General features: G+C 48.0%; 1 protein-coding gene across 10 annotated transcripts in view; it reads right to left on the minus strand.

Annotated features, from left to right (window-relative positions):
* The window catches only part of ACACA (acetyl-CoA carboxylase alpha), a 113710-nt gene that overhangs the window by 74590 nt on the left and 18029 nt on the right, over positions 1-21091 (minus strand). For all 10 annotated transcript variants that reach the window (XM_064678088.1, XM_064678084.1, XM_064678087.1 and 7 more), the window contains 23 exons: positions 19809-19941; positions 19061-19199; positions 18310-18419; positions 17781-17862; positions 17327-17425; positions 16491-16597; positions 15644-15754; positions 15229-15438; positions 14602-14772; positions 13790-13951; positions 13335-13498; positions 12431-12581; positions 11871-11974; positions 11263-11344; positions 10024-10169; positions 9222-9372; positions 7807-7941; positions 7285-7431; positions 6598-6786; positions 5924-6024; positions 5729-5817; positions 3940-4064; positions 597-710 (listed from right to left, as the gene is read on the minus strand). In XM_064678088.1, coding sequence (XP_064534158.1) covers positions 597-710; positions 3940-4064; positions 5729-5817; positions 5924-6024; positions 6598-6786; positions 7285-7431; positions 7807-7941; positions 9222-9372; positions 10024-10169; positions 11263-11344; positions 11871-11974; positions 12431-12581; positions 13335-13498; positions 13790-13951; positions 14602-14772; positions 15229-15438; positions 15644-15754; positions 16491-16597; positions 17327-17425; positions 17781-17862; positions 18310-18419; positions 19061-19199; positions 19809-19941 — 3022 coding nt within the window. The remainder of the gene's footprint in view (positions 1-596; positions 711-3939; positions 4065-5728; positions 5818-5923; positions 6025-6597; positions 6787-7284; positions 7432-7806; positions 7942-9221; positions 9373-10023; positions 10170-11262; positions 11345-11870; positions 11975-12430; positions 12582-13334; positions 13499-13789; positions 13952-14601; positions 14773-15228; positions 15439-15643; positions 15755-16490; positions 16598-17326; positions 17426-17780; positions 17863-18309; positions 18420-19060; positions 19200-19808; positions 19942-21091) is intronic.

Genomic DNA, 21091 nt, shown 5'->3' on the forward strand with positions numbered 1-21091 from the left:
AATTCACAAAATGCAACTCAAAAAGCTGGAAGAAACCAAAAGAGCAACATAATCCTTTGTGATAATTCCTTAGCAGCTGCAAAGAACATCTGGTTCTTGTGTAAATGGCTCTCTCTGTCCTCTATACACAGGGATCCACAATTGTAAGGCAGCTGAGGAACATGGAGAGCATGTCCTTGCTGTTCCTGCACAATCCAGGCAGGCTGTGCTGGTCGGTTTGCAGATGACAAAGCCACCAGGAGCCACAGTGACCATGTATTTCCACCTCCTCTGTCACACAAACCATTGGGCTACTCCCAATTCCCTCCTGTGTGAGCCAGAAAAAACTTTTTGGAGGAGCAGGGACAAAGGAATGTATCTTAACTTTAAATATTACAGTGATTGGGAATCCACTGCAGTCTCAGCCTGTCACCACAGTCAATCACTGGTTAATGAGCTTCACTGTCAAAGCTGCTCACAGTATCTACTCTCTCCATTTGAACAGTAATCAAAACAAACATCAAGAGATACAGACTTCCCAGAAGGGTGAGTTCCAGGCAGGAACAGTTCCATACTGAATCAGGGATCAGCTGGGATTGCTGGACACACTCCCTTACCTGCCGTGCCCGCAGGGCCACCTTGGCATTGGTCGTCTTGCTGAGCTGGGTCAGCTCTGTCAGAATATTGATCAGCTCATCTGTCAAGGTGGGGTCACGGCCACAGAGCTGGTCCTGGCAATGAACAGAACAGGAAATTATTAGAACAAGAGGGAAACCATCTTCCATCCTCCCTCAAAGGAGTTCAAGCCTGGAATACAAACACATAACAAAACCAAAGAGCATAACTACCAGTGTTAATGCTGTTCCAAAACTCTTCTGAATTCTTCCATTCAGTAAAATGCAAACAGTAAAGACTTTCTTCCAAAAATAGTTTTGATTTCCACCATGAATAATCCCACAGTCTTTGACTCTTCTTCTGAGCCTCCCACTCCCAAAGCTGAAAACCCTCTAGGAGCCTCTAACGTGTTCCTTCCACACAGCACTTAACAGCTTGTCTTGGTAAATTAATCATAGGAGGGAAATGTGAGATGAAACAGGAATTTGCCATGAGAAAGAGCTGGTGCCTTAAAGTTTTAAGATATTCTGAACACCTACAGTCCAGAAAAGGCCCTTTGAAGATCCAAGAAATAGAAAAGTATAAGAGGAAACCTCTGTGCAGCAGGTTAGATAGATAAGCCTGTCAGAGAAAATAAAGTAAAAACCAAACACAAATAACACAAGTCTCATAGACTGACTGACAAGAACAGCTCATGAGATTCCAAAGCTAAAGAGCTTTTCCCCCACATTGCTCTTGATCCCTTTCTCTCTGACCCCACTCAAGCACAATGGCACCTCTAGGAACAACGACACAGGTCTCTCAGGGAGAGACCCAAATCCCTCTGATTAAAAAAATCTAAGCTCCTAACTCTGATCAGGTTGTTGTCCCCTCCTAACCAGTCTTGGGCCAGCAAACGTTGCAGTGATTGCTCCCAAAGAAAGTTTTGTGCATTTATCCACTCCAGGACACTGTGGGAATTCACAGTGAATAATTCAAGAACTGCCTTGGTCGGATTTGAAACACAAATTCCAGGGTGTTGTAATGTTGCTGCTCCAGGTAACAGAAATCCGACAGGACACGGGACTCCTGCCATGCCACCAGCCATTCCTCCTGCTAAGGCAGGTGTGTGCATAGAGCAGCCAGTTAAGTACAGAAAATGAACATACAACAACAAATCACACTGTATTTCAACAAATATATGAAGGATGAAGTAGTTCCCACCCTGCCTTAGGAGCCTGCTGGCTACAAAAGGTGAGTGATGGCAGCACAGCACTATTATTAAAACCATCCTCGGAGCCGCTTGTTAGTAATGGATTCCTGGGATACATCAATAACAGCCACAGAGGCATCAAGGTACTTGGACATGTCGCTGCCCTTGGACAAACTTAACCCACCCCACAGAAACATCTTGGCCACCCATAAAACACCACAGCCTCCACCATGGTGACACCAAACGCGCCACCGGGTCCCTCGGACGTGAAGAGTCAGGTGGAAGAGGAGTGACTGTCATTTGTTTCACAGCATGTCCTGAAACTCAGGGAAAGCCAGCTGAGCCATGGGTGACCAAAGGCACATTGCCCCTCCTGAGCCCCTGTTCCCACTCCAGAGAAGTCCCTGTGACACCCACGAGGGCAGACCCCGTGGCAAGGCGGCACCGTGCTGGCAGTGGCCGCTCCAGCAGCACTTGGGTCACCCAGAAGGGTTCATCCACCTCTGCTGTTTCAAATTCCAGCAAACTGGGATGTTGGCCTTTACTTGAGCAGAAATAACTGACAGCGGTGGGAAGAGCAACCACACAGGAAGGGAAAAGGAAAGCTCCTCGAGGCCTCCCCGCACGCCCCTCGCTCCCTCAGACGGCCAAGGCAGGGCCCAGCGAGGCCCTGCCTCCCCGACACGGCCTGTGCAAGGGGTAACGAACCAGGCCAAAAGTTTCGGTCCCATTTTAGCAAGAAACAATCGGGACGACAACAACAGAATACAGCCGGGCGCTGGCTTCGCCTGCTCCGATCGGCAAAGGCAGCAGCGAAGCCTCAAACCAGCTCTTTGACAAGGGCTAACGCCTCGCCGGCACCCCTGTGTAATTACACACTTGAGTGACTGGACTCTGAAGAAAATTGAAGGCCTGAGCTGAGAACAGCTGCCATTTTCTCTCTCCATCACGCCAGCATGATTACTTGAGAAATGAACAGCCCCGGCTCAAAGCTACTCCAGAATTCTCAGAGGAAATATGGCTCCGTGTTCAAATAATGAGATTCTTAAGGCAAGCGTTACTCACAATCACACCACACACCAAAAAGGGAAAGGGGAGGAAAAGAGGGGGAAAAGGAGAGCCAGAAAGAAAGAATTCTAGGGTACTTCCATCTTACAAATGAGAATTTAAGAAACCCAGTCTCGGCCTAGGAAAATTATGATACTTCATTTGCTTTGGAGAGTTATTTCGTGGATGGCTACTTAGGATATATTTTTGGCAGTAACAGACCATATTATGTTTGTAAAATAAAAGAAGAAAGAAAATGAGTTTGGGGAAAAAGAAGAGACAGTATTGGAATCAGTCTCTTAAAAAGCAGGACACCCAAATCCAGTCTGTTGGAAATCGTGTTGTAGTAAAATTCATCCTGCCTTGAGGAAGGTGAGCACTCGTTCTGCATCAAAGCATCATGTGAGACAAGGATTCTTTGGGCCATTTTAGGAAACAGCAAAAAGAGACAGGCCTCAATTGGGTTTTTTTAATTATTTTTTCTGGGAATGTAATTTACTGGGAGTTTTACCCATTAGAGTGGGAATGAAGTTAATGAGGACTGAGAATTTTCATGGAGTAACAAGCCAGAAGAACACAAGAAGGAGATGGTGGCACGAGGATTCCTTGTGTTTCTGAGGTGGAATCTATGTCTGACCATGAGAAATTCCAGCCCCAGGAGATTCCCATTCCCTCTGTAAGCCCCTGAACAGCCACACACATCCTAAGGGGCAAAGGCCTGATCTGGAGTGACCAACTCTGGGCTGACACTGAGCCCTGCCAGAGTCCTTCATGCAGCCCAAGGACAGCCAGTCCAAAAGCACCACTGCAGACCCCAGACAAGACTTTCTGGGACTCCACCCAGGGAGGAGGAATCACTGCCAAACCTGTAAGACCAAACTATGGCTCAGCAAGGAAGAGCCCTCAGGGGCCTCGATACGGGCTGATGCCATTCACTACCCACCACCCACCTCCCTCCCTTAGCAAAGAAGGACCATAAAAATCTTGCTGCTACTACAGAATTACCACCACAAAAAGAAACCACCTGCTTTTCGTGGGTTTGAGCTGCCAATGCAGTACCTTTCCAAGCATCCCACACACAGGAAGCAGCAGCAGCAGACACTTACAATGAGCATTGTAACCAGCAGGTTCTTCTTGGTGACCTGGGCGTGTGAGAAGATGTAGTTCAACACCGCGTTCATGTCACTTTTGTTCTCCTCCCGAAGGGTGAAGACACACTTGTCATAGTGACCTGCAAGCAGAAATGCACAATTTTTTCCCCAGTCTTCACACCTCTGTGTCAAGGAATACAAGTTACTGATGTGTCTTTATCTTTCTACGTATATTTTTTAATAACCTCCTTTGCATGGTACCTGAAGGGAGTTGACAAGAAAGATGGAGAGAGACTATTGCCAAGGGCCTGGAGTGATAGGACAGGGAGGAATGGCTTCACACTGCCAGAGAGCAGGGTTAGACTGGATTTGGGGATGAAATTCTTCCCTCTGAAGGTGTGGAGGCTCTGACACAGGCTGCCCAGAGAAGCTGTGGCTGCCCCATCCCTGCAAGTGTCCAAGGCCAGGTTGGACAGGGCTTGGAGCAACCTGGGCTAGTGGAAGGTGCCCCTGCCCATGGCAGGGGGTGGAACTGGATGACCTTTAAGGTCCCTTCCAATCTAAACCATTCTATGGTCCACACAATCCATTTTGGGAAGGAAGCATTCCCACCACCACAAACTGCCAACTTTAATTCAAACATCCTACTCTTATTAAACAGCTCCTACACCAAATGCCTCCTTCGTGAGCAATACAGAGAGGAATGGTTGGCTCAGACTTTCATTCAAATGACAACTGGAATGAAATAACAGTAAAAAGCCTTGCACCATCCTCTACTATCAGCAAATTGAAGTGGAAATGAACCTGCAGTAGCATTAGGCTGGTGCAGGTAATGGAGCAGGACAAAAGAAGAGTGGAATCTGAACTACCTGTAAGAGCCAGAGCCTTGGAATTAGCCAGGGCTTCATTGCCATCTTGTGCCTGGATACAGCAGTGCAAGGCATTGATTTCACCTCAGCTTCAGACTGAGCTCATGGACAGCAAACAGCTTCCTGGCACTTTACAGCAGGTAACTCAGTGACTTTTGGTTTCACTGCACTTGATTTCCTCACCATAGAACTTAACAAAAAGGCAAGACAGAACTAAATTATGTGGTGAATTTAAATAGGTTTTCTGATTCCAGTTTTTCCTGCAGAAATCAGGAAATACAAATCAAGCTTCCAATGTGAAGATTCTACACGTGGAATATCCAAGCAGGGGAATTCACCAGTGGTGGGTCACTGCTGACAGAGTCAGGGAGGGAAAACTGCTTCACCTCTGATCTGGAACAAGCAGAGACCACACAGAGTGGCTCAGCCTTAGTGAGCTCAGTGAGAGACCAGAAATGGCAACACACCTCATAATTCTGCAAGTCTATCTTTTCACTCCAGGTCATACAAAAGTCCTCAATTAGAGGATCAGGAACTCCTATGGAAGTTATTTGTTTGAAGTTACAAGGAAAAGGAGCATTTCTACACTGAAAAGAGACCAGAATCACATCATGACACAGCGGGATAACCAGAATCATTCCAGTGGCACGGGATGTAAAAGAAGAAGGACAAACCACCAGAGGAAAACCAGCAGAACAGACAGATCTGGAGCAGAGTTTGTCATTTGCCTCTTGAACACTCTTACCATGAAAACTCAAAGGGGACGGAAGTTCCTCTACAAAAGCCAGGATCTGACTGCAGACCCTTGAAAACAAGCCTGGGCAGCTCACCCTCACCATGAAGTCAGAGTAAACCGCCTTGAAGGGGCCCATGTGGACTTTCTGGGACCAAGTATGGCTTCAGAAATCAAATCCTTGGTGTGCTCAGACACTCACCGTGCTGGAACTGAGTCTCCACCTTCAGGTACTGACGGAGCAGATCCATCACCACGGCCTTCATGTGGCCCCGGATCCCACTGCGGTACCTGCAGACACCCAGCACGGAGTGAGCCTGCTTGAACACACAACCCCTGCCTCCCCTGCTGTGGGGAGGAGCTCACATTTTGCAGGACACCCCTGCAAATGGCTCACCTCTGCACGAGCTGCACAATGCTCTGAGTGTTCATGAAGAAAACCTCCCGCTCCGACTTGCGGTTCAGGGTGGCGGCGTGGCTGTCCAGGATATTGGCAATCTGCAAGACAGCAACCACATGACAGTCCTGGTTCTGGATGGGATCATCTGGCTGAAGAGCCAGCAGAGAGTCTGAGAACTTCCAGACACACCAGAGAGAGCTCCAGCAGAGTCCAGTAAAAGCCAAAGCCTTACACTGCTGAGGAAGTTAATGACCTGACAATGACACAAGAATCAACACATGATGTATACAGTGGAGAAATCATCCTCCAACATCTCCTGACCTGGTCAGGCCTTCCTTGGCTACAGTTATTCTTTTTTAAGGTGCAAATTGCACTGCAGCACATGTACCAGGTAAAAAGCAAACAAACAAATGCCCACAAAGTCACTGGTGAGATTAAAGTGTTTCTAAACCGCCTGTTTAAAGCTACACCGAGCAGGGAACACATACCCTTCAGCACAGAGGAAGGAGACAAGCCTTTAAGTTCAAGTGATACAGGCAAGCATCTTTCATCATGAAGATCCCACGTTCCAACACACCATTCAGGTTCAATTAATCTCCAGGTAATTTAAAGGAACCTTCTGCCCCAACACAAATCAACTTTTATCCCTCTGTAGAAGTGTGGTTGATCACCTGTTGGCTGGGAAACTGGCAGAGGACTGATGTGATGTTGCTGGCATATTGGGCCATCTCTTTCTTGATGGACTTCTCTACATTGGGTGGGATCCGTCCAGACACACTGGTCATGATGTCCTGAAGTTCCAGCAGAGGCAAAGATGGATCTCTCAGAGTCTTCATCAGCCGCTCCACCCAGCCTTTCACCTACAGAGAGACAAGGCAGTGTAAAGACAAGCATGAAGAAGAGAATAAGCAGCAAGAAGGGAAAAAAGGAAAGGGGACTCTCCCATCTAATGTTGGACATCAGAAGGAATTTCTGGGTGGAGTCCCCATCCCTGAAGTTGTTCAGGATACGACTGCACGTGGCACACAGTGCTCTGGTCTGGCTGATAAGGTGGGTCACAGGTTGGTCTCCATGGTCCTGGAGGTCTTTTCCAACCTAATTGATTCTATGATTCTGCTGTGACTAGACCTCTCCAAGAGAGAAGGACATGGATGCACAAGGTGTGCTCGGACCCTGTGAGATCTTCCTCTCTGGTGAGACTGACCACAAGAAGTCTAAGCAAACCCAGCTGAGCTGGCCACAGCAGGGCACCACTGCCCTGACTCTGGGTCCTCTGGCTGTGACAGGCAAATTGGCCAACCCTGCCCTGAGCTGAAAGAATACTGTGCTCTGGCTCTGCAACAAGAAGCACCCAGTACCTTGCTGCTGAAGAAGGGCTCTGGCAGGCAGTACCCATTCATCACATTGACCAGGTTGTCCAGCACGTAATGGAAGATGCGATGGAGTTTCTCCCCTCTGAGTGCTGTGCTCTGGATCTGGGGCAGGGTACCCGTGTGCAGCTCAGCCTGGAAAAACAACAGTGGCACTGACCCCCCTCTGTGGCATCAGCCAGGGGGGCAATGTCCAGGCACCCTCGACTGGAGCCTCAGATTTAGTTTGGAAGGATTCCCAGAGCGGAAAAGGCACTTGGTTGAGAGACACAAACCCACATTAGTACTGAGGTAAGAAGAGACAACAGGAATGGTAGAATTATCCTGAATCAGAGAGAGAGAGAGAATAATCTTAGTCCAGTCCTCAACTGAGACAAATGAATGGTGAAGTGACAATTCCAGTACAATGCACAAATGGGAAACTGGTTCACTGGACCATCTCGTACCACTCTCAACATCATTCCCCTATTAAAAACCCCAACAACATCTGTGCTTCCTGCAACTCCTCACCTGCTGAACCCTGCTGGGATCATCCAGCTGGAGCTTGGCAATCACACAGCCTGGGTCCAGGACTGCCCCTGGCCGTTTGACATAGTGGATGCAGCCTGATTCCCCTGCTGATACCGTCATCACCATTTTCATTACCTGCACAAGGAAAACAGGTTACACACTCAGCTTCCATGTGCCCCAAAATGGTTCTAGTCTTGGGAGGCAGTGTCCCACCACAGACAGACCTACATGAGCAGCTTGGCATTCAGGCTTTCCCAAAAGCTTACAAACACACACACTGGGAACAAACCCAAACACTAAGGTGAATGGGAGAACCAAATAATTGGCCACAAATCAGTGCAGCATGAAGCCATCCTCAGGAATGTCACATGCTCCATGCTGCCAGAACCAACAGGGACCTAGGGAGGTCCCACATTCAGCACAATGAACAAAGCAGACACAATTTACTGCTGCAGCTGCTGGACTCCAAAGGCTCCTCTCAAAAGCTACAGCAACACCTTCACTTTGAGCAGAGGGAACCAGGGTCACCTTCTAGAGCCCTCAGACAGCTCTTCCCAGACAGAAAGGCTTTCTTAGATCAACCATGGAAGCTCCTGCCTTTGGAACAGAAGGGTTGGGCACGGGGGAACCACCTTGGTTCTACCCTTACTATGCTCTACCCAACTGGAAGCACAAGGACTGTGTAGGTGGTTCCTTCTCAGTCATGACCCTGTTGCAGTGTAAAAGCACTTACATAAAATAACTGGATCTGTGTCTTGATATTTTTCTCCTACACATTATCCCCAAGTGGTTTAATTGCCCCTCTGTCATCACACACCCTCCCCTCCCTCAAATCTGTTTTGAGCCACACACTCCTACACAACCCCTCGTGCTTTCCTCACCGAGATGCAGACATTGCTCATCCTCCTCCTCTGGAAGAGTTAAGTAACTTCCAAGGGAGAAGGGAGGAGTGACACTTATTAACTCATCCGATCAACCTGATAAATGATCAGGTAACCAGAGAAGTCTTAGTTTCTTACTTAATCCTGGCACATAACTCTGCTTCTGAGTCTGTGCTAATACTACAAGTGGAAGGTCTGGGGCTTTTTCACTGGACACCTGCTCCTGCTCCTACAATGGTCTTCTTCACCACCGCTGGAAAACACGTGGATCCCACTCTCCCTTGGAATCACAGCAAGATGACAACCATGGTCTCACTGCTGAGAAATTCTGCTTAGCACTGGGTGTACAGTCATTAATTTTCTCCCCACTCCATCACTCTCACTGATTCCTGCTTTAGTCCAGGTTAAAACACGGACAAAACTTGGAAAGGAAGTGCTGTGAATTATCCCTCGTGCTCAACCCCCAGTTCCAAAGCATTTAATATCCCTCCCCCTCAGCTGGGCAGCCAAGTCAGTTCCTTGAGACTCTTTTACCTCGATTTCTGCAAAGCACTGGCCTGCAAACACGTGTCCCCCATCCTCCACCACGTACTGGATCAGCTTCCCCGCCGAAGGCGAGCGCAGGATGGAGGGATCGTTCTCCTTCTCAAACACACACGTCTTGTTCCCTATAGTGATGCGGTACCTAGGAAAGAGTGGGACAAATCACTGCCACAGAATTCCCTGGGGAAGGCAGGGGAAGGGGGAAGTGCATTCTCTCTTTCCCTATTCTAGTTCAAAATAAAACTAAAGGAAAACACCTCAATCAACTGAGAGGTGGAGATTCTGTAGTATTTCAAGCCCAAAAGTTATCCAACATCTTTGTCCTCCTGACCAATTTGTTAAGTTTCCAGGAACAGAACCCAGCAGGTGGAGCAAAGGTTCACATTCCAGACCTGGGGATTTTCTGGCCTCACTGCTGTGATCCTTGCAGGGAATTTTGAGGGAATGCACTGAAACAGCACATCTTGTCTCTATTTCTAAAGCAGCTGTGGAGTTTCAAGGATTTTAAAGATTTTCATGTTCTGGTTTTTGGTTTTTATAATCCCAAAGGGCATTTTCAAAGAACCAGCAGAGGAACAGGGACTCCACATTGGTGCACATTCAGATCTCCCTTCTAACACTAACCAAGATCTGCTCTCCAGGTGAAGGCACCTCTCCCTTTAAACTCATCCACAACACATCTAGGAACCTCTTCCTAAGAGAGAATTCCATTCCCAGCTGATCTTTGGGAGGCATAAAGTTACAAGTACACCCAAGTTTGACTTGTATGTAAATGTTAAACATTAATCTGCACCTGTCCACTTCTTCTTTCATGTAGGTGGTGTAGCTGCTGCCATCATAGGAGAGGAGCAGTCCCCCATCACTCAGCCTGTGCACATCCACTTCCACACAGGAGTTGTTCATGATCACCACGTAGGAATTGGGAGACTGCCGGGTCACCTGCAGGTCCACAGGAATGGCAAATATCCCATGAATTAAACACAGCATTGAGAGTGCCTTAGTTGCCACAACACACACAGTTTTCCAAGCGCTGCAATAGTGGGAATTAAAGAAGGGGAACAGAGACATTTGTTTTCATGTAAAAAAATTTGGGGTCATAAAGCCAAGCATTTGGCAGTCAGGAGATGCCAGAACTAATGCTGTCCATGAATCTCAATTTAATCCTCTCACACTCAAGGCCTGACTGTGGAGGTTTGATTGTGCAATCATGGATCACTTCTTCACCCTGATCTACGGATGAGTCACGGTCGCGTACTAAAACTGCATAATGGAGGAGAGAATTTGGGGGGAAAACAGAGAGACTCTCCCACAGGGAAAGCAACAAATGCTCTCCCTAGAGAGAGGGATCCTATCACAGTCTCTGCCCCAGAGCTCCTTTCTGAAGCTGGGTAAATGCCTTAAAGAAACTTCAGCTGCTGCTCAGTGCCTCTGTTCCTCATCAGAGGGGTGCCAAGATGAAACCAGGGAGGTGCAGGGGTGCAGAACACTCAGAACTGCAAAAACCAGCATATGGTCACATCTACAAAAAACTTCACCATCCCAAATTTGCCCAAGGAAGCTAATGAAGATTGCACAGGCAACCTTAAGTCTTATATTTCCTAACTTTTGCATGTCTGGTTTCACAATATCAGGTTTTGCACTCAGTAAAGAAAGAGCAACAGTAAAGAAACAAATTGCTACAAATTCTGTCACGTTGATGGGTGAAAAACCACATATTCAGAAACATCAACTGAAAGTTTTGGTCAACCTGTAGCAGTTTTGCCTACAACAAAGTAATTTTCACCCTACGCAGAGCATTTCTTGACTCCAAGAGGTTGAAATGTTTAAAGAGACACTGGAATGGAAAGATGGGATGGGGTGTTATTATAAGAGAGGTTATACTGATTTCTTCACCCACTGAAGCAGAGAAAATAAACCCTGTTCAGGTGTAATTCCCATAATTACACGTTCTACAAAGACTAAGCCAGAGCAGCACACACAGACATGTCCAACTCCGTGGCAGGAGGATGGTTTTCCCCACTGTCCATCGTACCTTCAGCACATACTTCTTCCCCTCATAGATGAGTTCCACGTCCACAGTGTTCAGCAGGGTATGAGCAGGCAAGACTTGGCCCCTGGGAAGAGAAGTACAAAACAAAACTGATCTTCCACAAGCCACCAAATGGCTACCAGGGGTCCAAATGGGTTCAAAGATGCATGCAAGGAATTGGGAAACGGCAGCAGAGAAATGGGAGAAGGTTTTTATAGAGTCTCTTCTTAGGAGAGACATTTATCAGTTTGACAACGTGAGCCCATCTCCCCCCAGCTACACAGGCTGGCTTTGCTCTCTTTTCCATTCACCCAGGGGTGATTCAAGATTCCCTAATGCTGCCCTCACAGCACACAGAGAAAGAACTCCATGTTTCTGAGCCATTTCCTGGAGCTTCTGCCAAAAGTGCCAGAAACCAAACCCATCTGTGCAAACAGCAGGGGATATTTTGGGGAAGTGCACAGATACCTGCCAGCTTTCCCAGGCCAGCGGAAAAACAGCTTCTTGGGGCAGTGAACAGTCAGCAAATAACAAGCCCTGAGTATTTCTGGACTGGATTGAACAAAACTTGTAAGTCAGAACTAATTACTAGAGAGCACTTGTGCTTTTACCTTTCCAGGGAGTGCAGGAAGTTGGAGACGCTGTTCCGTAAGCTCACGTCAGCCACGTGCAGAGCCCCACACACCACTCCCAGCATGGTGTCAGGCCTCTCAGCCTGCAAAGAGGGGACACAGGGCACAGTCACACCTCCTTCAGCTTCAGCCCAGTCTGGAGACCGGACAAGAATCACCAGTCTCAGCTTTATTTTTGATTCGTGGTCACCGTCTCTTTAAAGTTTAGTTGCTGTAGCAGCCATATAAACTCTGCACAGAAGCAATTACCTCTGTAATTCCTTAAAACTACATCTTTTTCTTCCTGGATCAAATCTTGAGACTCCAAAACACTTGTCTTAATTCCCACATGCACTAAAGATGCTTTTCTGGCCAACTTTAAGACCAAGTTTCCCCAGCAGGCACGACCCGGGGTTTTGATATACATAAGAATTAAGGCCAGTGAAAATTCATTAAGTGGATATTAACCACTCCTAAATCCTCATCCTTTTGCATCAGCACACAGCAAGCCCTTCCCCTCCTCTTTCCCATCTGTATTCCTGCAAGGAAAGCAGCTGGACCTGCACTTTCTCAGCGATGAGCCGGTCCAGCCAGCCCGTGTCGATGCGGTTCTGCTGGAAGCTCTCCGTTTCCAGCAGCTTGATCAAGTACTCCACAGTGGTTCGGAAGTCCCCTCGGATGGACAGCTCCTTCAAAGCCACCACCATGTTTCTGAAAGGGAAAAGAATCCCTCTTATCTATCCCATGCTAACGGTGATGTGCGAGCTGGCAGCTCCAGACAGCTCCCTGTGAGCTGCTGGGAAAAGCAGCCTGAAGGGAAGAGCAGAGCATGTGCACTGGAGCAAGGCCCTGGATGGCATGTTTGGGAATGAGAGAATATTGATTTTCTTCAACCTGCTGCTGGTGTGAAGAAGAGCAGCTCAGTGGGATCAGGAGTTCCCCCTGCTATCACCTCACCACCCAGGCACCCCCCACGTGTCAGAGGTGTACAACACACTTGGTCTCCATCTCACCCAGAAGGATTAAAAACATGGAGGACAAGTCTGACAACCCTGTCCTAGGACCAGATGCTTTAATATTCCACACCACAAGGGCACTCAATGGTTTACGAACCATCCTAGGGCATCGGCATAACAAGTCAGCAATGTTTTTTCCTGTTAGGAGTCTTCACCTGAACACTTCAAAGAGGTTCTTCCAGCAGCAGGGATGCAAGGCAGGGATGAAACGGGCAGGAAAAGAGGAAAGAAAATTAAGCAAAAAGTGTAGAAATGTAAGTGCAACGTAGTGGAATTGCAAAGCAAGAGGGATGAGAAGCCTGACCATGATGTGGAAAACAAGGTATAGAGAGGGAAACTTCTCTTAAAACTCCTAGAAGTAAGGAGCCTTGTTTTTCCATGGCAGTTTGGATCAAAGAGGACAAAACTAAGCAATTTCCAAGGCTCTACCACATTTCTGACTACTCACGAAATGGCTTCTTCACGATTTTCTCCCCAGGAGAAGCAGTGACCAAACTGAGAATCAGCAAACTCATGGAGCCCTCCTGCAGCAGCAACACTGAAATAGCCCCAGACGTTCTTATTGCTGCGGAAATTCAGCTCCTGAACTGTTCCAGAACTGGGCTTAAATCCCTGTAAAGACAGACAGACATTGCTCTACATCCTAAGGAAAAAGTAAATAATCCAGAATTAGGGAAGCAATTAGAGTTCTGAAGGCTCTTAGAACACCTCTTAGTGCTGCAACCTGATATACACATAAATAAGTTCTGGCTGTGTCTAACCAGAGCCCAGAGAACCATCAGCCAAGTGAGGTAAGGGAAGAATCTTTTGAATTTGCTGCCAAAATTTTCAGGAGCAGCAGCAGGGATTGACCCAAGGTGTGAAGTCTGTGGTGAGCAGTAACTACAGAATTTAAGCCCTCACCTCATCAGGATTCTCACTGGTGATCCGTGCAGCGATGACATGGCCACGGGGACTGGGGACGTGGGCTGAGTTCTCAAAATCAATAGTTGTGTCTCCCCATGGAGAAACACCATACATCACCCGGATATCCTTGATCCTGTGGAGGGGGACACCCATGGCAATCTAAGGAGAAAAAGAAATATTAAAAGAAACCACCACTAAGTTTCTCTCCTCGCAGACCTGAACATTCCCATTTCCCAGGACAGCTGAGCTCAGTGTAATATCCACCTTAAGCCCTTTAGTCAGTATTTTCCATTGACTGATTAAAAGGCTCCAGGGAAAGCAGACAGTGCTAGGTCAGCTGAGGATGGGCATTAGGCCTGTTAAAAATACACTGAGGTCCCAGTGAGACAGAAGGGTCCTAAGTGGTTATAGGAAACCGTGGAATTTTGCAACTACAAACCGTGGAGAGAGTAACCTGCAGAACCAGCTGCTGGCTGCATCTTATGGAGTAAAGTCCCACTTATTCTGTTCATTAGTTGGAGGCTTTTTATAGATAGAGTTCAAAAATGAAGTAGAAAAGCACCTAGAGCCCTAATATGGTGTGAGGGGACTGTGGCATTCCCTCACTGCTGGAAAAGCTTGGGGCTGGGAAGAGGGAGGGAGTTGGGCAGCACACAGCCCCCCCCCCGTTTCACTAAGCCTTCAGCAGAACAGGTTTTTCATGCTCAGGCCTCTTCCAGGTACCACTGATCAAACACTTCTGAAAGCCTCCAAGAGCACAGGGTCCTGCCCCTGGCTCACCTGGAGCACAGGACCTGCCCCTGGCTCACCTGGAGCTGTGCTGCAGGCAGGTTGACATCAGCCACCATCTCTGTGCAGGGATGCTCCACTTGCAGGCGGGGGTTGAGCTCCAGGAAGTAGAAGCTGCCATCCTGGCTGTACAGGTACTCCACAGTGCCTGCACTCACGTATCCCACCATCTTGGCAAGCTTCACAGCACACTAGGACACGGGGAAAAAACAGGATTTCACTTCCAGGCCTCGTGCTCAGTTACCTGCACCCTGTTCATCCACCCCATCCACTTCAGAACTTTGCTGGCGTTCTGAAACACCCCAAAGCTTGTACCAGGCCTGAGACCTGCACTCAGCACTAGACAATTCACACAACTCCTGCAGCTTCCTTTTAATGTGATAACACACATTTAAACCACACTTCTCTCCCATTTTGGGGGTGCAAACATCTTTGAAGGGAGCTCTACTGCTGTCTGTGAGGACATGGGACTCTGTCAGCGTGGAAAGGTGAGTGGCTGCCCACACCAAGCAGTTTAAGACACACAAGTCCACGTCGCTCTTTTAGAAAAGATTCAACAGTGCACAAGTCTAGTGACATAAAAGCAAGAAGTCCTGCCTGTTTCTGGAGCCCGACCAGGAGAAGGGAACCTGCAGAGCCACCCTCACCTGCTCCATGTGCTCAAACACTGTGGAAGTTGCAATAGAGGCAGGAGCCTCCTCGATGATCTTCTGGTGCCTGCGCTGCACGGAGCAGTCCCGGCCGAAGAGGGAGATGGCATTGCCATACTGATCTGCCAGGATCTGCACCTCCAGGTGCCTGGACTGCTTGGCCAGTCTCATCACAAAGATGGGAGAGCCCGGCACTTCAGTCTGGACCTACAGTAGAGACACAAGGAACAGGCAGGGCACCTCTGGTAAACACCCATCTCAGTCACAACCAGCCCAAGTCATTTCTGGAGCGAGGAACATCCACGTTATTTCCCCTGGGCCACCCAAAGCTCAGTCATTTGCTACAGTGGCCTCAGAATCACCCAACCTGAACATTTAGAACAAGGCAGCACAAACCAAGGGGAAAAGTTACCTGTCTGAACAGATTGGGGAAGTCATCTGCATTGTTAACTTTCCTGATTCCTTTTCCTCCTCCTCCTTCAGAAGCCTTGATCATCACAGGGTAGCCAACCTCCTCAGCAGCCTGGCCAAGATGGGCAGAAAAAGAGGGGTAAGTACAAAAAGGCAGCAGAATCAAGTTGAAAAGATCATTATTTCCCTGTTGATTCGCATCCAAGCTTCCACATCTGACTCTATTTAGCAACCAATGGGATAGAAACCAAATATCCCAGTTTGAGAGGGTGTCTATAGTTGGAAAAATCAGCAGGGATTTTGTGACTACAGAGAACTCTGGCCTCTCAAAGTGATCACAAAATCTTTTGTCAGTGCTTCAGTGCCACTAAATTTACAAACTGACTGGATTTTGTACAATACAGAAAATCAGTAAGCTAGGTAAAACAGAAAAAAATCATATACTCCACCCCCTCTCTTCCCAAAAGAAAACTCCACATCCTGTATTGTGCCAGGAATATTTCTTATTCTAGAAATCTTCCTCAAGGAAGGAGGAAATCAAGTGTGAGGTCGTGGATCTTTATTAAAAACACCTTCTTCCTGCATTAAACAAGAACTAGAAGAGAGCCTTTAATGAAACACAGCCTTGGACCCAGATTTTGCCTCTTTCTGCTAATTCTCACCTAATTCTGCAGGCTGGGCCCAAAGATGTGTGAAAGATCACTTCCCAGCTTCCCAGCCCCAGCTCTGAGGCTGCAGCCTCGTCCCACAGTTTGCACTCCCAACAGAAGCAAATCCAGCCTCTGGGTCTCCCCAGGTGTGCAGGCACAGCCCCTCAAACACCCCCAGAACACCCCCAGGACACCCACCCGCAGCCCGTCGTCCGCGTCCTTCACGTAGCCCTTCTCGTAGAGCTCCTGGGGAACGTTCAGGATGCGCTTCTGGAGGTCGTTTTCCTGCCAGTCCACTCGGAGACCTGAAAGACAAACACCACCCTCCTGGCTCCCCGTGCTGCAGGGCTCAGAGAGAACCCACGTGTGGGACACGGGGGACACGAACAGCAGCGACAGCTCCACGAGGAACCAGGCTGGGAGCACCCAAAAAAGGGAGAATGTGGAAGGTAAACAGACATTCCTCGTTTCTGGGGAGCAGATCTTTTCATCCAACACATTACATCCCCCTCCATCTACCTGTGAGAAGCAGGATGTTATTTACAGTGTTTTGAAATGCCAGAGAGCTTCCACAGAAGCAGAGCATGGGCTGTGGGCTCCAAAACTGCACACAGTCATGGAATGGTTTGGGTTGGAAGGGACTTCAAGATCATCTCTTTCCAACTCCCTGCCATGAGCAGGGACACCTTCCACTAGACCAGGTTGCTCTAAGCCCTGGGTGTATCAGGTGAGCCCATGAGCATAAGCTGTACTCTAAGAAACAACCTTTTCCATGTTTCCTCACCTCTCCAAATCCCTCCTACCTGTCCTCCCCTGCACACTGCCAATTCCTCCTGCCACCCTCCATGCTCACTCCATCACTGATGTAACTGCTTCCAAGTGTGGTGGGCAAATACCACTAACTTGAAACCCTGAACAGATAGAGCATCCCTAGGGACACATTTCTGAGCACAGAGCTCCTTAAAAATTAGACACGTTGAAGGGGAAAAAAAATTAGGATGATCTTGATAAGCACAGGGCAAATTCCTTCTTACCACTGCCACTCCAAGGAAGGGTCGGAATGCCGGCGGTCTGAGCCACGATGGAAGAAGCAATTTTATCTCCTAAGGCCCACATGGCTTGGCTTGGAGGACCTGCAAAGAGCAAAGACAATGCATGAGAGAGACATGAGCAAAATCAAACATGAGGGAAATGCCCAGAAGTCTAATTTAGGTAAAACTCCACTCTTCCCATAAAACTGAACCCTCTTTAAAATGAGAACAGGGACATTCAGGAAATCTTTTCTGATTTCTTATCTCAATATTCAAAGACACGCTGGAGAACTTGCCCCTTCTTCCATACAAGGACCCCTGTAAAGAACAGGTCATCCGTCTTGCCCTTGCAAACCATTCCTCAGGGTTCTCTTTTACACTCAGGATTTTCTATCTCACTAAATCTGCCCATCTTAAAGTAAGGACCAGACATCAGACCAGCAGTGTATCTCCTCACCCATGAAAGCAATCCCGTTTTTGTGCAGGAGTTCTGGCAGTTTAGGGTTCTCAGATGCATGGCCCCAGCCAGCCCACACAGCCTGCAGGAGAAAACAGCATAATTCACCCTTTGTTGGAGGAAAACAAGCAAGTGAGCAGAAACAGAAGCACTTCAAGTCGGTTTTTTCCCTCACTGAAAACACCCTCAGAACATTCAAAAGCCAGACCAGCTCCTGAACTACACGGTGTGTTTAGTTTAAAGGCTGTCTTGTATCTTGTAGGCAAGTCCAAGCAGGCTGCTGCAGCAACCTGCTGAGGAGGAACTGGGTGCAGGAAAGGGAAAGGGTGAAGGGAACCTCCCATCTCCTGCAGATATTCCTACTGGGAGATCACTGCACTGCAACATGCACTGCCTTTGGGTGCTGATACAGGTTTGTAATTTCAATTTCTTTGTCCTGCCTTGTTCACCAGATACCACTTGTTACTGAAGGAGAGATGATTGCTCGGTGTTGCCTCCTGTTCTGGAAAGTATCTGTGACACTTCTCACCTGCACTGGAATCCTCTTGGCAATGTCAAGGATGAGTTCCACATTTGCATAGTTGTTGTTGTTGGGTCCCCCTGGAACGGGCACGTAGTGATCTGCCATTTTAATATACTCTGCAACACAAAGTAGGTCTCATTTGGGTTGCAAATCTAACAACAGTACTTGGTCTAAAACTCCCTAAAATTTACAGTTATGGAAGTATCACAGAGTCACAGAATCATTGAGGTTGGAAAAGCCCTCCCAGACCATGGAGTCCAACCTGTGACCATCCCCACCTTGTCCCCCAGCCCAGAGCACTGAGTGCCACAGCCAGTCCTGCCTTAGACACCTCTGGGGATGGGGACTCCACCACCTCCCTGGGCAGCCCCTGCCAAGGCCTGATCACCCTTTCCACGAAGAAATTCCTTCTGATCTCCAGCCTGACCCTCCCCTGGCACAGCTGGAGGCCATTCCCTCTTCTCCTGTCCCTTGTTCCCTGGGAGCAGAGCCCAACCCCCCCCGGCTCCCCCCTCCTGTCAGGGAGTTGCAGAGCCAGAAGGTCCCCCCTGAGCCTCCTTTTCTCCAGGTTGAGCCCTCCCAGCTCCCTCAGCTGCTCCTCATAGGACTGACTCTAAAAAGTACTTCTCTCCTCCCAGACACCCCTGTTACTGCCAGAACACGACGTAGTGGACACGCATTCCACCCTTGCATCCCTCTGGACACGCAGGTGAGTGCCAGGAGAAGGCTGTGCACCTTCCCCAGGTTTACAACTCACCTGCATTGGCCTTCAGGTCCTCAGGAGTCACCATGACAACAAATCTGATGGCCCTTTCATTCCTGAACATCTCGTAGGACCAGCGCCGGATGGACCTCATGCACTTCACTGCTGCAATGCCATTATTTGCTATCAGCACCTGAGGGGAGTAGAAGCTGGGATGAAACAGAGCCTAAATGGCACAAAACACTAAACAATTATGCAAACAGGTTTTTCCTCTGCAGACTTTTTTGCCCAGTTTGGGGCTGTGCAGTTTCCTTGGCCAGCATCCAGTTTGTGGCCCAGCAGTTAATTCAGAACCCAGCTCTTGATCCACCATAAAATTTTAATGTATTATGTTTTGGTTGGACTAAAGAGCAGAAGGGCACAGAGAACAGGTAAAACAAGTGGCTAAAACTTCCAATAGCTGACAGAGATCTCATCCATCAAATTATGTATTTTTAAATATATTTTTTAGTGTTTTTCCAGTCTACCTTTGTTATGTCTGTCTATAAAACCCCCTGGATCAGCAGAAGTGCTCTGGCTAACTCATATTTCTCTTCCTCTCACATTCAGCTAAAACAATGAGATGTTTATTTATCATATATAAAAGAGAAAGGAAACACAATGATTCCAGGCAGAAGCACAACTTCCAAACTCAGGACTATTAATAATTTGATACCTGCAACCTACAGCCTTAGAGAGAGAGAAGTCACAGCTCAGGAGAGGAGAACAAAATGCAATGTGCTAAAAGGGGTCAGTAACTTGCCTTTTCAATAACTTTATTTCCTCCAAACCGAGTGACAAATTCTGCTGGAGAAGCAACAGTGAAATCCCTCTGCACATCCACCTTCTTCCTGTCCCGGCCCTGCTTGACAAGGTGCAAACCAGACATGCTGGGCCTGAGCAAATGGTGGGAGACAGAAACAACTTGTCAGTGCAGAAGATATGGGAATATTTTGTAAAGTTCCCCTTGACCACATTCCCCAAGCAGAGGAGCAGAATCCCTCCTTGCCTCCAGACCCCCATGGCCTGCTCCTCAGTTTTACAGGATGGCTCTTCTTCAGTTCTCTCAAAAATCCAGGTTACCTGGAGAAATTCCAGCTGTGCCAGTATATGAATAGGTAAAAATATGTTCACCATATGTTGCTGCCCAACACAGAACAACAGTGTTCCACCACCTTGCTTTCAATCCATCTAGGGAAGCTGGGAAACAACCACAGTGATTTCTGGCTTTGGCAAAACAAGCTACAAAGATCAGCCTCTGTAAGGAAATCCTCTTGGGGAAGAACAGCAAATACATCTCCAGGTGGAAACGAGAGACTCAGACTGGCTATGGAAATCATTTTCCAAGAGTTTTCCACTCTCCAGTCTTTAACATCTTCCTCAAAAGCTCTGAGAGCCAGAGGACAAATTAATCACGTTACTTCTACTACACACAGAGAAAGCCAGTTTTGTGTCTGCCAAGACCAGCCCCGTGTCCTGCCACCGCCTTTGTGTGGGCATGGCACAGTCACTTCCCGTTCTTCTGCTTCAGCTTCCACAGCAACAACAGGGATAAATCACCCTTTGGCTTTGATTTGGTGAGGTTGAAAAAGCTGAAACTGTGAGAGGAGACACAACAGAAAAGCCAAAACCTGCTCTTCACATCGTGTGTCTGCATGATGGGGAAATAACGAGACACTTTTTATCTCACAGGCCCTGAAGTGTTACCTCCCAGATCACCCTATGTTTTACTGATCTTTTACTGGATTTCCTGTGCTTTTCCTAACGCTCCTGCCACCAGCAGGATCACAGAACCCTTCTGCAGGAATGAGCATTGGGAAGGTGTCCAAAAATCAAACCAGAGCTTTGGAAAGACCCAACAGCACCCAAAGGGTTGGTGCCACTGGAGGGGCGGGCACTGGCACCATCTGTGCCCAGGAGCCACAGGGAGCCCACAGGAACCTCTGGCCTAATCAGCTGCTGAGGAGCTGCTCCCATTGAGCAATTCCACTGGGAAATGGGATAGGATTCAGCTGAAAGTAGCTGGAATGGCTGGGGGAGGGCACG

The sequence above is a fragment of the Pseudopipra pipra genome, chromosome 21 (genome assembly GCF_036250125.1).
Source record: "Pseudopipra pipra isolate bDixPip1 chromosome 21, bDixPip1.hap1, whole genome shotgun sequence".
NCBI classification, from domain to species: Eukaryota; Metazoa; Chordata; class Aves; order Passeriformes; family Pipridae; genus Pseudopipra; species Pseudopipra pipra.